At 41.0% G+C, this 12785-nt stretch overlaps 1 protein-coding gene across 1 annotated transcript in view; it reads right to left on the minus strand.

The window, feature by feature from the left end:
* Nucleotides 1-6285: 6285 nt before the first annotated feature.
* Nucleotides 6286-12785, minus strand: part of setd2 (SET domain containing 2, histone lysine methyltransferase) — a 32620-nt gene continuing 26120 nt past the window's right edge. Inside the window, exons 20-22 of the mRNA XM_080769027.1 lie at nucleotides 9679-9753; nucleotides 8983-9084; nucleotides 6286-8075 (exon numbers count right to left, since the gene is read on the minus strand). Of these exons, the coding sequence (XP_080625153.1) occupies nucleotides 7914-8075; nucleotides 8983-9084; nucleotides 9679-9753 (339 nt within the window). The 3' untranslated portion in view covers nucleotides 6286-7913. The remainder of the gene's footprint in view (nucleotides 8076-8982; nucleotides 9085-9678; nucleotides 9754-12785) is intronic.

Consider the following 12785-nt stretch of genomic DNA (forward strand, 5'->3'; position numbering starts at 1 on the left):
TTATGGCTGGCCGTAACAATGGGCTATAGCCCATATCGTACGGCATACTATAGCGCGCCGTTTTTCATCATTTTTGAGGATTTGAAAAAAATGACGAAATGACAAAAACGATGGGTTATAGCCCATGTTTTTTGAAATTTTGAAAAAAAAAGTTAGCCTCGTTTCTCATCATTTTGGACCGTGGGCTATAGCCCATATCGTACGGCATACTATAGCGCGCCGTTTTTCATCATTTTTGAAGATTTGAAAAAAATGACGAAATTACAAAAACGATGGGTTATAGCCCATGTTTTTTGAAATGTTGGAAAAAAAAGTTAGCCTCGTTTCTCATCATTTTGGACCGTGGGCTATAGCCCATATCGTACGGCATACTATAGCGCGCAGTTTTTCATCATTTTTGAAGATTTGAAAAAAATGACGAAATGACAAAAACGATGGGTTATAGCCCATGTTTTTTGAAATTTTGAAAAAAAAAGTTAGCCTCGTTTCTCATCATTTTGGACCATGGGCTATAGCCCATATCGTACGGCATACTATAGCGCGCCGTTTTTCATCATTTTTGAGGATTTGAAAAAAATGACGAAATGACAAAAACGATGGGTTATAGCCCATGTTTTTTGAAATTTTGAAAAAAAAAGTTAGCCTCGTTTCTCATCATTTTGGACCGTGGGCTATAGCCCATATCGTACGGCATACTATAGCGCGCAGTTTTTCATCATTTTTGAAGATTTGAAAAAAATGACGAAATGACAAAAACGATGGGTTATAGCCCATGTTTTTTGAAATTTTGAAAAAAAAAAAGTTATCCTCGTTTCTCATCATTTTGGACGATGGGCTATAGCCCATATCGTACGGCATACTATAGCGCGCCGTTTTTCATCATTTTTGAGGATTTGAAAAAAATGAAAAAATGAAGAAAAACATAACAAACACAAATCAAAACAGAACTCAAAACTTATCCCAAATAAAGAGCTTGACAGGATGGTCACAGGTTGTGGTGATGTGGGGAGAGGACAGGGGGACCGATTCCCTGCTGCCCTGAAGCTGACAGTCCTCTGAACAGAATTGTTTGTCACTGAGCTTTATAGTTCGGGTGTGGCCACCACCCAATCCACTGCTGGTGTCATAGGGCTCATCAGAGCCGGCCAATCCATGGAGAGGACTAGTTCCCCACAGCAGCAAGCACTCTCCAGTAATCAGTCTCATGATGACACAGGTCTCCTCCTCCTCTCATCAACTCTCCACCTCAGAACAAAGGAAACAACAGATAATACCAAATACAAAATAACCTAATTATGGCTGGCCGTAACAATGGGCTATAGCCCATATCGTACGGCATACTATAGCGCGCCGTTTTTCATCATTTTTGAGGATTTGAAAAAAATGACGAAATGACAAAAACGATGGGTTATAGCCCATGTTTTTTTAAATTTTGAAAAAAAAAGTTAGCCTCGTTTCTCATCATTTTGGACCGTGGGCTATAGCCCATATCGTACGGCATACTATAGCGCGCCGTTTTTCATCATTTTTGAGGATTTGAAAAAAATGACAAAATGACAAAAACAATGGGTTATAGCCCATGTTTTTTGAAATTTTGAAAAAAAAAGTTAGCCTCGTTTCTTATCATTTTGGACCGTGGGCTATAGCCCATATCGTACGGCATACTATAGCGCGCAGTTTTTCATCATTTTTGAAGATTTGAAAAAAATGACGAAATGACAAAAACGATGGGTTATAGCCCATGTTTTTTGAAATTTTGAAAAAAAAAGTTAGCCTCGTTTCTCATCATTTTGGACCATGGGCTATAGCCCATATCGTACGGCATACTATAGCGCGCCGTTTTTCATCATTTTTGAGGATTTGAAAAAAATGACGAAATGACAAAAACGATGGGTTATAGCCCATGTTTTTTGAAATTTTGAAAAAAAAAGTTAGCCTCGTTTCTCATCATTTTGGACCGTGGGCTATAGCCCATATCGTACGGCATACTATAGCGCGCAGTTTTTCATCATTTTTGAAGATTTGAAAAAAATGATGAAATGACAAAAACGATGGGTTATAGCCCATATTTTTTGAAATTTTGGAAAAAAAGTTATCCTCGTTTCTCATCATTTTGGACCATATGTGTTACACCCCCTAGTCTAGGGTTAGGGGAAGCAACATAAATGTAGAAAGACAATTGAAATAAAACGGACTGTACATTTATTTACAGACCAAAATCATGGATATTTACAACAATTTACAATAACCCAAATTAACCTGAACTAACAAAACACAACACAAACATAACAAACACAAATCAAAACAGAACTAAAAACTTATCCCAAATAAAGAGCTTGACAGGATGGTCACAGGTTGTGGTGATGTGGGGAGAGGACAGGGGGACCGATTCCCTGCTGCCCTGAAGCTGACAGTCCTCTGAACAGAATTGTTTGTCACTGAGCTTTATAGTTCGGGTGTGGCCACCACCCAATCCACTGCTGGTGTCATAGGGCTCATCAGAGCCGGCCAATCCATGGAGAGGACTAGTTCCCCACAGCAGCAAGCACTCTCCAGTAATCAGTCTCATGATGACACAGGTCTCCTCCTCCTCTCATCAACTCTCCACCTCAGAACAAAGGAAACAACAGATAATACCAAATACAAAATAACCTAATTATGGCTGGCCGTAACAATGGGCTATAGCCCATATCGTACGGCATACTATAGCGCGCCGTTTTTCATCATTTTTGAGGATTTGAAAAAAATGACGAAATGACAAAAACGATGGGTTATAGCCCATGTTTTTTTTAATTTTGAAAAAAAAAGTTAGCCTCGTTTCTCATCATTTTGGACCGTGGGCTATAGCCCATATCGTACGGCATACTATAGCGCGCCGTTTTTCATCATTTTTGAAGATTTGAAAAAAATGACGAAATGACAAAAACGATGGGTTATAGCCCATGTTTTTTGAAATTTTGAAAAAAAAAGTTATCCTCGTTATGCTCGTTGCAAGAGCTGTGTAAAGGCCAGCCAATAAGAAGACAGGGTGTGTGTGTGCGTGCGTGCGTGCGTGCATTTGCGTGTGTCTAGCCTAATTGCACAAATAGCAGACCAACAAGCTCACAAGGTATCGCAGAGCAACTCATTGAGATCTTGTAACTTTAATGTCAGCCCTGTAATTAAGCCCTTATATGTCTCAGCTGTGGAAGTAAAAGACTTCCAAGTTCTATGCCAGTACTATGACTGGGATATTTCAATGGTCCTGGATGGGGGAAACTATGCCCGAACAAATTGCTCTATCGCAAAAAGTAAAAGTCGAATGCAAATATTTTTTTCGCTGTGAGTGGCCTGAGCTATTGAGGTACACCATGTGCGATTGTGGTGTTGGTACGATTGAAAATGTGGTTATAAGAGCGAGTTAAGAATTGTCAGCGCGATAATTTCCTCGTAAGAATTATACAATGGAGGTCAATGAGCAGATTGACTGTTTTTGTGTCACTTAAAAGGCCGTAGTTCACATTCTGTATGTCTCTGTGCTTTGGTGGTCACATTGTGTGAAAGAGGACATGTGTGGCTACAAAATGACCAAAGAACATGCGTGTAAAATGAATACTTTGGCCGGGACGACAATTTGTTTGGTAAATTTTTAAGGAAAGAAATTCAGTTTCCACACTCTAGTCAAAGAAGCCCCGCACTCTAATTTGGCACTAATTACGCGAAACGGCCTGCGATTGAATTGCGATTCCGGAAAAACCGTTTAACGTATTCGAATACGGTTTGAACCACGAAAAAGTCCAGAGTCGTGTGAGCGTTCTAAAGTTTAAATCACGTTTCTACGACAAAGTATGCCAGAGTAATGAGGCTGCAAAAGTGAGGTTGATTTAGAGATAAATCCCATACATTGTCAATGGGAGGAAAAAACTATAAATAAAGTTAAATATATTAAAAAGTATAAACTTTTTCAAAACAACTTTTTCACCAATGAAAGTTCAAAGATAGATGACTATAACCCATCGTTTTTTTATTTTTTCATTTTGTGTCTGTCTGCCTGTCTATGAGTAGCTGTCTGACTGCCTGCCTGTCCAATTCTCCATGAGTAGCTGTCTGTCTGTCTGCCTGTCTATGAGTAGCTGTCTGCCTGCCTGCCAGCCAGCAAGTTGGTTAACAGAAAATAAATTGTTATGGCTGAGTAAAATAAAATACAATAAACACAATTTGCCTGAAAATAGATTACCCAGCTATGACCTTTTTCATGAAAAAAAATGAGTAGTGATATGGCTGACTGAGTAAAATAAAACAATCTACCTGAAAATAGATAGCTATAAGTGAAGAGCAATTTCCGCAATTTCCGCAATTACCATTTCCGCAATTTCCATTTCCGCAATTTCCTCAATTTCCATTTCCACCATTTCCGCAATTTCCGCAATTACAATTTCTGCAATTTCCATTTCCGCATTTCCGCAATTTCCATTTCCACCATTTCCGCAATTTCCGCAATTACAATTTCCGCAATTTCCATTTCCGCAATTTCCATTTCCATTTCCAACTATTAATGGCAGCTGGGTTTCATCATTCAAATAAAATAGAATTCTGTCCGTTTAGCTATAAAATTATGTCAGGGAATAGGGATACACAGTATATGTCTTTCATTTGCATTGCATCTCCCCCCCCCCCCCCCCCCCCCAAGCTTTTATTTTCGTTCGAGTAATAGTACAACTCTAATAGTATTACTTATAATAATGTAATTAAAGATAACTTCATTCAGATTTATTTATTTTTATTTCATTTTCCAGATTTTATTTTCTTCTTTTTTTTAGATTTTCATTGGTGGGCCAGTCATAATGGTCCCGTGGGCCTGATGTGGCCCGCGGGCCTGAGGTTGAGTATCACTGGCCTATACTGTCACTCTGGTCACACCATAATGATGTAATGACAGTCCTTTATTATTATACCCCCCCCCCCCCCCCCCATGCCTTTTTGTACACTCACACAATCCCCAAACCTTGTCAACACATGCCCCAGACAGATCTCCAGATGGAGGGAGGTACTATAGTACAATGATGGTTCCCAAACCTTTTATCACAGTGGTTTTCAACCATTTTGATACCAGGGCCTTTAGTCTGCATTTTAGCCACAAACCACCATTTTAAGTTTTAGTTTGTTTTGCTTTTGTCCACAATTCCATGCTGTATTTAGGAGAGATAACAGGCAAACGTTGATCAAAAATAACAATTCTTCTACATTTTCTAATTGTGTAGATTCTTGAAAATTAAGTAATTCAGACAATAATTTAACTCTTGGGAGCATAACATGAATGGTTTCATTTTACACTCTCAAGAGTTAAAGATCTATAAGGGTCCATTTGGTTACCAACTCTCCATCATTTAGCTGGGGTCCACCTGGAACCACCTCAAGGACCACTGGTTGAAAACCACTGTATTTAGCAAGACCCAAAAAGGAAATTAGACATTTGGGACCCAAACTAAAATAGCAGATCTACAAGCTCACAACGCAAGCATTTTAGTTTTTATGGATGATTGAGTATTTTTTAAATAATTAAAAACAAAATGTAGGAAACCAAAAAAATAAGGACCCATACCAATTTGTCCGCGAACCACAAATGGGTCCCAACCCACTGTTTGGGAGCTAGTGCTGTAGTAGGACATGCCTCCTAACCTCCTGTCCTACTTTGTCTTCTGGTTTGCAGGCTCTGGCATGGCAACAAGTGTGTGTGTGTGTGTGTGTGTGAGAGAGAGATAATGTGAGAGTGAGTGCGTGTGCGTGTGTGTGTGTGTGTGTGCGCACGTGCGCCAGTTAGTTCAGCAGCCACTACCAAAACAAATAAAAAACGAATAAGAATCAGATTTATACAAAATGTTTAATTATCCTTTTTAAAATGTTTGTACACTCAGTATGACAATGTGCTTACACAATACTTACAGAAAAAAGTGGGGTGAAACTTCTTTTTGTACATAGAAAAAAATAGAATAAACAAAACAAAACAAAACAAAAGAAATAAATCCTCATCCTCCACCATCAATGAAATCAAGTCTGTTCATTGGGGGTGGTACTGTGGGGTCTTTTTTTTACTGCTTGATGTGGGAACTGCCACAGCGAGGAGGGGCTGAGCTGGTGATATGGGAGACCCTCACACCACCACCACCCACCCCTCCTACTCATCCCCCCCCCCGCCCAGTGTACAGGTTAGTTCTATGACACATTATTTACATGTTGAAATCAATGAATAAGTCTGTTTTACAAAATCTTTGCTTACACCCCCCCCCCCCCCCACCCCCACCCACACACAAAAAGAAAACATGTGTTCAATATATTCACATATAAAGCAATGTACATACTTGACAAAATGATCAACAATTAATGACCCCCCCCATGCTTCAGGAAAACAGTAACTTTGACGGCATTAGGACAAAGCCTCTGCCTCAGACCCAACCGTTGGTGCCAAGAGGTGGTCCAAGAGTCTAATAGAGAATGTGACACACAGTAAAAAAAAAAAAAAGAAGAAAAGTAAAGATAGTAGTAAGAACAAGTATACATGAGATGTTCAGAAACAAGTTAAAATCACAATGCTACGACGGACCACCTCCTCACATGATGAGGAAACGGCGTCAGGAACAAGCTTTGAGGGTTAAAATACGTTATCATTGCCGTCGGGCAGAAACATTGTATCTCCAGATTCCCCCCCCCCCCATAAATTAATGCCTTTATCATAATAGCGAAAGTAGCGAAAATGTCCAATCTACAAGCTCGTGTCTCATCATCACGCCTTGTAGACGGGCTATTTTCTATTGTATATCTTTTACATTTTCAAAGGGAAACAAGATCTTGTGTCTAAATAACCACTTCATTGGATCCATTGGAACACAGTTCTTTTTTTTTTTCCTTTTTCATTTCCTGAACAGTAACGGTTTTGGACAGGTTGCCGTCCGACAAGGACAACACGTATGGGTTGAGTCGGGGCAAAACAGACACACTGCAAACGCACATGTGATTGGAGCCATTTCCAAATCCTGCTCATATCATAGCAGGACAAGTGATGAAAACGATGTGATATTGAAGCCAGGTTGAGGACATAGCATACTTGGAGAGGGAGAGGTTCTTGTGAAAATGCAGGAATTTCCGATACGGATGGCGTGCCGACCCCAGTCTACATCATGCATTCACAGAGCAACACAAGGCCCCAAAGACTTGTGGGTTGGAAGGCATGGGAATGAGACTGGAAGCCTCGATTTCCACAGCCCAGCTAAAAAGCAGCACCAAATAGATAAAGAGTCCATGGCTATGGGTTAAAGAGCACACAAGCAATGTCCAATGGAAAACACTAAACAAAACAAGTTTCAAACTTGATCCATTTCTAAAAGTGGAAAGTACTGAGAGCATTTTAATATTATTTATTAATTTATGTATTATTATTCCTAGGTGATTCCTCTCATTAATCCTTCACAGGCAACAGCAGAAGAAGTTTAAAAGCGAACTTGAGCTCGATCATCTCAGGAACATTTTTAAGATCCACCCAAGAGAGGGGAAGAAAAACACTAAAAACCAAACATGGTAGTGAAAACATTGAGTCTATGTAGCACCCCTAGGTGTCAACCTCTCTGAACAAATTCAGTGACGCCGACATTGACAGCCCAAATTCAGTGACACCAACATCGACAGCCTTGTAGTTTATGGGCCCGTAGCAGGCCGGGGACTGGGGGCCCCCGGCCTGAGAGCTTTCATTCTATGGGCAGCAGTTCACAGTCTTCTGTCATTACTGTTAAGTATGAAACTACGCCACCCATCCTCTGGTTCGAGACAACAGGTGGTTCAGACTGGCTGGTTCATACTGGAGTGAGGGTAAAGGCATTCTGTGTAGGCCCTCCTCCCAGTTGCCCTGGGGGGGGCGGGTGGACTCGCTGTGGCTACACTAACTATTCCATCTCTAAGTCTTCCTTGGGCCGGTAGACAGTGCCGAATCGTTGCATGTACTTCTTGATGTACTCCTTGGTCTTGTGCTTTACGTTCTCGTTGCACTCGAGGTCTTCGGGGTTCTTGCAAGCCTTCAGTTCCTTGTTCATAACGCCGTGAGTGAGCTAGGAGAAATGAACAGACACAGACGCAAAGAGAGTTATTACTAGGGCTTGGCAATTAACCAAAAATGTTCTCGCAATGTTCTCACAATTAGATGAGCTATTTGGCATTTATATATATTTTTTCATATAACCATAATCGAGGCAAAAGCTTGAAATAATTGTTATGTTGATTTGAAGTCATATCACCCAGCCCAGCCCTAGTTAAGACATTTTCCTGCCTGTCAACATAATTTAGATGTACAAGGGCAGCTAAATCTGAAAAGTGGACATTTGATAGCGACAGCTTTCACTACTGTTGGGTCAAGCTCCATAAACAACCGATGCCAGAATGTTAAGCATTCACAGAATGTCTGTGTTTTGATGGGTATGAAGTTACAATTTGTACCATGCACAGTTTACTTGGGTCTCTCCCTCTGTGTTTATTGTGCCCCTATGCTCAGTGTCCAAGTGACACTCAATATAAACCGCTCCCTGTGGGGCTGTGACCGACAATTCTCTGAACCGCCAGGGACCGGGGAAGAAAAGAGGCCGTTGTCCTTTGAAGAAACGCTGGTTGAAAATGTTGGGAACTTACAAAGGAATGATTAAGGCAAACAGAGGGGAGATGCTAGTCTGGATGTACAATGTTTCCCAAGTGTCTCGTTCAAAAGAACGAGTACAAAAAACATTGTTCGGCTGAAGAAAAGAAAGCGTGGGAGCTCAAGTGTTTTGGTCTGGTCTGAGGAGAAGCTTTTGGAAATGACAATACTGTCTTTGAAGTTAAGTGCTAACCAATACTTTGATTCCATGTTCTCTGGCTAGCCTGAGACTTTGTACCCCCCAAAATGTTCCCTTTGCTGAGGAAAAGTGTCTCTTTGCAATGTCTAAATATGTGTGTGTGTGCCTGAGCGCCAGGAGTCAGTGTTACCTTTCTGGCCAGATGTTTGAAGTCATCCGTGTTGACGATGCGTCCGAGTTTGCAATCTGGCTTTCGGTATGGGTTCAAACAATGCACGATGAACTGAGACATCTGAGGATTGCACACGCACACACACACACACACACACACACACACACACACACACACACACACACACACACACACACACACACACACACACACACACACAAAGAAAATGTAAAAAATTAAAATAAATCTTATCTGTGCTAGGAAATATGACAGTAGGTATATTGTTAAATGGCCAATCTGTAATCAATACATATATTAGCCACTACAAGGCTTCAAACAAGTATGTGTATCAGCATTGGGAATAAAACAAGAATGACCCAGTCATAACTGGTGCAGAAAGCTCTCGTTTATGAACATCTACTCTACAGTATAATCAGTTTGTGTGCCTCAGCTTCATGTTGCGGCATTCAGACTATGGGTTTTATGTCGTTCAGACTATGGGTTTTATGGGTACGTCTCCTATTGGCTTAGACGCAACCTAGAGACGAGGCAGCCAATCATGAAAAATTGTCTACTACAGTTGCTACTAGAGGTAGTAGCAAATGTAGTGGCAAAAAAGGAAAATTGGTAGTTGTTCTGACATAATGGTATCAGTTCCAAACGGTTCTATTCCATATTGGTCAGGCGTGGACAACGCTGCTCACAGACACTCACCTCTTTACGGAAAGTCTCTTTGCTCTTTTTAGCCAGTTCACTGGAAGTGTCTGCCTCAGCGGTATGAGTAGAGAACTGTAAAAAACACAACATAAAAGGAAAACCCCAATTAGTTCCCTCACATCCCACAATGTAGGAAAACACCAATTAGTTCCCTCACATCCCACAATGTTCAATCCTCAGGGCGTCCTGCTGAAGTCCCCTTGTGTTTCTTTTCCTTTAAAAGGTCACATTTGACACCAAAGCATGAAAACAACACAATGCCAAGTGAACGCAGGTGAGGTGAAACCCTACGGGCTTATAATAAAATATTGACACATAAGACAAACAAACAAACAAAAAAGTCAAGTCAACTACATACTGTCTTGTTCACATTACCAGACTGGCACGGATGCTCTCGAAAAGCAAATCCCTTTGTCCAAATCTACTTTCAATGCCCCAACAATACCCTTTATTTCAGCAATCAGCAACAGATGGAACAATATAAAAACAATGGTAGTCATTATGCAAACAGAACTGCTCTGAATACTGTAGAAAAATAGCATTTCTGAGCAGCAACGGCAGGCAGCAGTGACTTTACAACGCCACCATTTAACTGCAACGTGGCGAGACTCCACAGTTCAAAACGGACGGGGAGCGAAGAGTCCACAGCGTGACGCCGTGCCCAATTTCCCCGGCGGCTCAACGGAAAAAAAATGGCAGCTGGCCTCTCCTCCCCGACAGGCCCACTTCCTGCCCCATTTATTTGATCTGCGGAATCTGTGTTCACCGGTTGGACTTTTATCACTATGAAATGATGAGCTCCGACAGCAGCCATCAAGGTCAATGGGGCGGCCAGTGGAGCGAGCACCTGGCCACCAGCCACCCCCCCCCCCCCTCGGCTTGCAAGTGGAGATATCCTGCCTGGAGGCTCCTGAGCACCGACAACAAAGGCCCGAGCGGCAACAGCTGAGCGCTTATATGACCACATCTCAGCCATGGATTCACATTCACACGTTAACATCTCCACACCCAGTGGTGGAAAGTAACTAAGTACATTTACTTGAGTACTACAATTGTATTGTATGGTATTTGTACTTTACTTGAGTGTTTGTTTCCAATTTCCAATACTTTTACTTCTACTCCACTACATCTCGGTTCCAAATGTTGCACTTTTACTCCACTATATTTATTAGAAAACTTTAGTTACTAGTTACTTTGTAGATTTTGATTATTATTGCAATAGCTAAATTAACCACTTCAGCCCTATATACATTTCGGACAGTAAACACTGACTGCACTGCAGTCGCATCTGTTTTAAGTCACTATGGATAACAGCGTGACCTACAATGTAACTGTAGGTCATCCTCAACTATGTCATTTAAATGACTGAAATAAGCTCAGCAAACAAATAGTCCACAGCCTAGTTGTCTAAAAGTGGTGGACTAGAGCTGCTGTCATCTCTCTCTGACTAAAGTAAACCACGGCGAGGTACACATTTTTTTTAAATCCATCCTGGAGACAAAAGGGACACAAAAGACAAAGCTCTCCCAGCTGGTTGCTATTATCATCAAAGGCAGGATCAAGATGGAGTAGGAAAACAAACTAGACAGAGAGGAGAGAGAAATGAGTTGGCCCTCCCCTCTGTATGGGACAGACAAATTAAATAAATCATATTGCCAAATATCAGATAAATATTGCAATTAACGTGATTAATTAAAATTACAACTTGTTATTTGTGCCATATAATTAACTCTAATAAAATTACAGATTTACACGCACGTGAATAATGTATACTAGGACGGTGTAGAGATCCAGACACAGGCTCCCACCCCAAACTGAGCCAGGCAAGTTGAGGTTATGTTATTGGTGCACCTGCAACTCTTGTCATTTTGCTATACTGCACACTGCACAGCCCAAGTAGATTGCTCGACACATCGCCAACATCTACATTCTAGTCTTTTTAGCAAGTGCTCCAAGTCTCCAACTGATTCACAACACTTATTGAAGCATCTTGGCATTGCACTGCACTGTTCCTTTTTTTCAAAACCAGGGCCACAGCTGAAAGCAATCACTTGTGCAGAATCTTCAATTACCTCCAGGGAACAACCACTGTAATCATGCTGTTCATCCAGGGACAAACATGCTGGGAACCAAAATGAAAAGTAACAAGGATTTTGTTTGTAATGCCAGATGAGGTACGTGGCCTGTCACTTTGTTGCCTGACAAGATCATATTTAGACAGCACAGGATACAACAGAAGTACCTTTAAATGATGGTCACTTTTTGGTTCTTAACATTATGAAGTGACAGAATATAAATTAAGCACAGTACATATAGTCTATGTTTGAGAATGAGCTATTTATAAGTTTGCAAATCAATGCAAGCCTTGAGTACTTGTAGCGATGTAGTGGCGAGATTTTCATGGCCTCTAAGCCAATGGCAGACTAGCCCTATACCGCCAATTGGACACTAAGCCCCCGGCTAATGAGACACTATGCCCGCTCTACTCTCCCCCACCGCACCATGACTAGAGACTGCAAATGCGACTACAGAAAGCCCCACTAAGGTACAATATGCAAGAGAATGAACTTCAAGCTGATATATATATATAATGACTTGAGTAATTTCTTGTTGAGTGGTGCAACCACTCCAAGGAACAGCAATGTCCGTGTTCCCGTGTTTGTTCACCTATGTGTTGGTTAATGAGCATCAGTATATGACTATGAGTACCAGTAGGGGCGCTGTTGTGGAAAACAGAGAGAGGGATAGTGCTGCACTATTGCCTGCTAATGAGAGAGAGAGGGTTGCATCACTCAGTTCACACGGGTGTGATTTTTTATAATGGCATGCTCAAAATTGGGACGACAGGGTTAATGTGTTTTATCATGTAAGTCGAGGTTTAGACTCATATCAGTCCCAGCATTATTAATTACCGGCGTTGGTCATTGGCCTGTGAATATTATTCAACATTAATATAATGTAAGACATATTGATTTAAAAGTATTATACCAAGATAGTGCGGTAAATGTTTGATTTCAAAGGCTGCTCCCTCTGAGAAGCTGAATATGATTCCGAGGGACATAATGCAGTCGTGTAAATGTATTTTTTGCAGGTTTTTTTTTAAA

This window comes from Protomyctophum bolini, assembly GCF_963924005.1.
Source record: "Protomyctophum bolini genome assembly, chromosome: 7".
Classification (NCBI taxonomy): Eukaryota; Metazoa; Chordata; class Actinopteri; order Myctophiformes; family Myctophidae; genus Protomyctophum; species Protomyctophum bolini.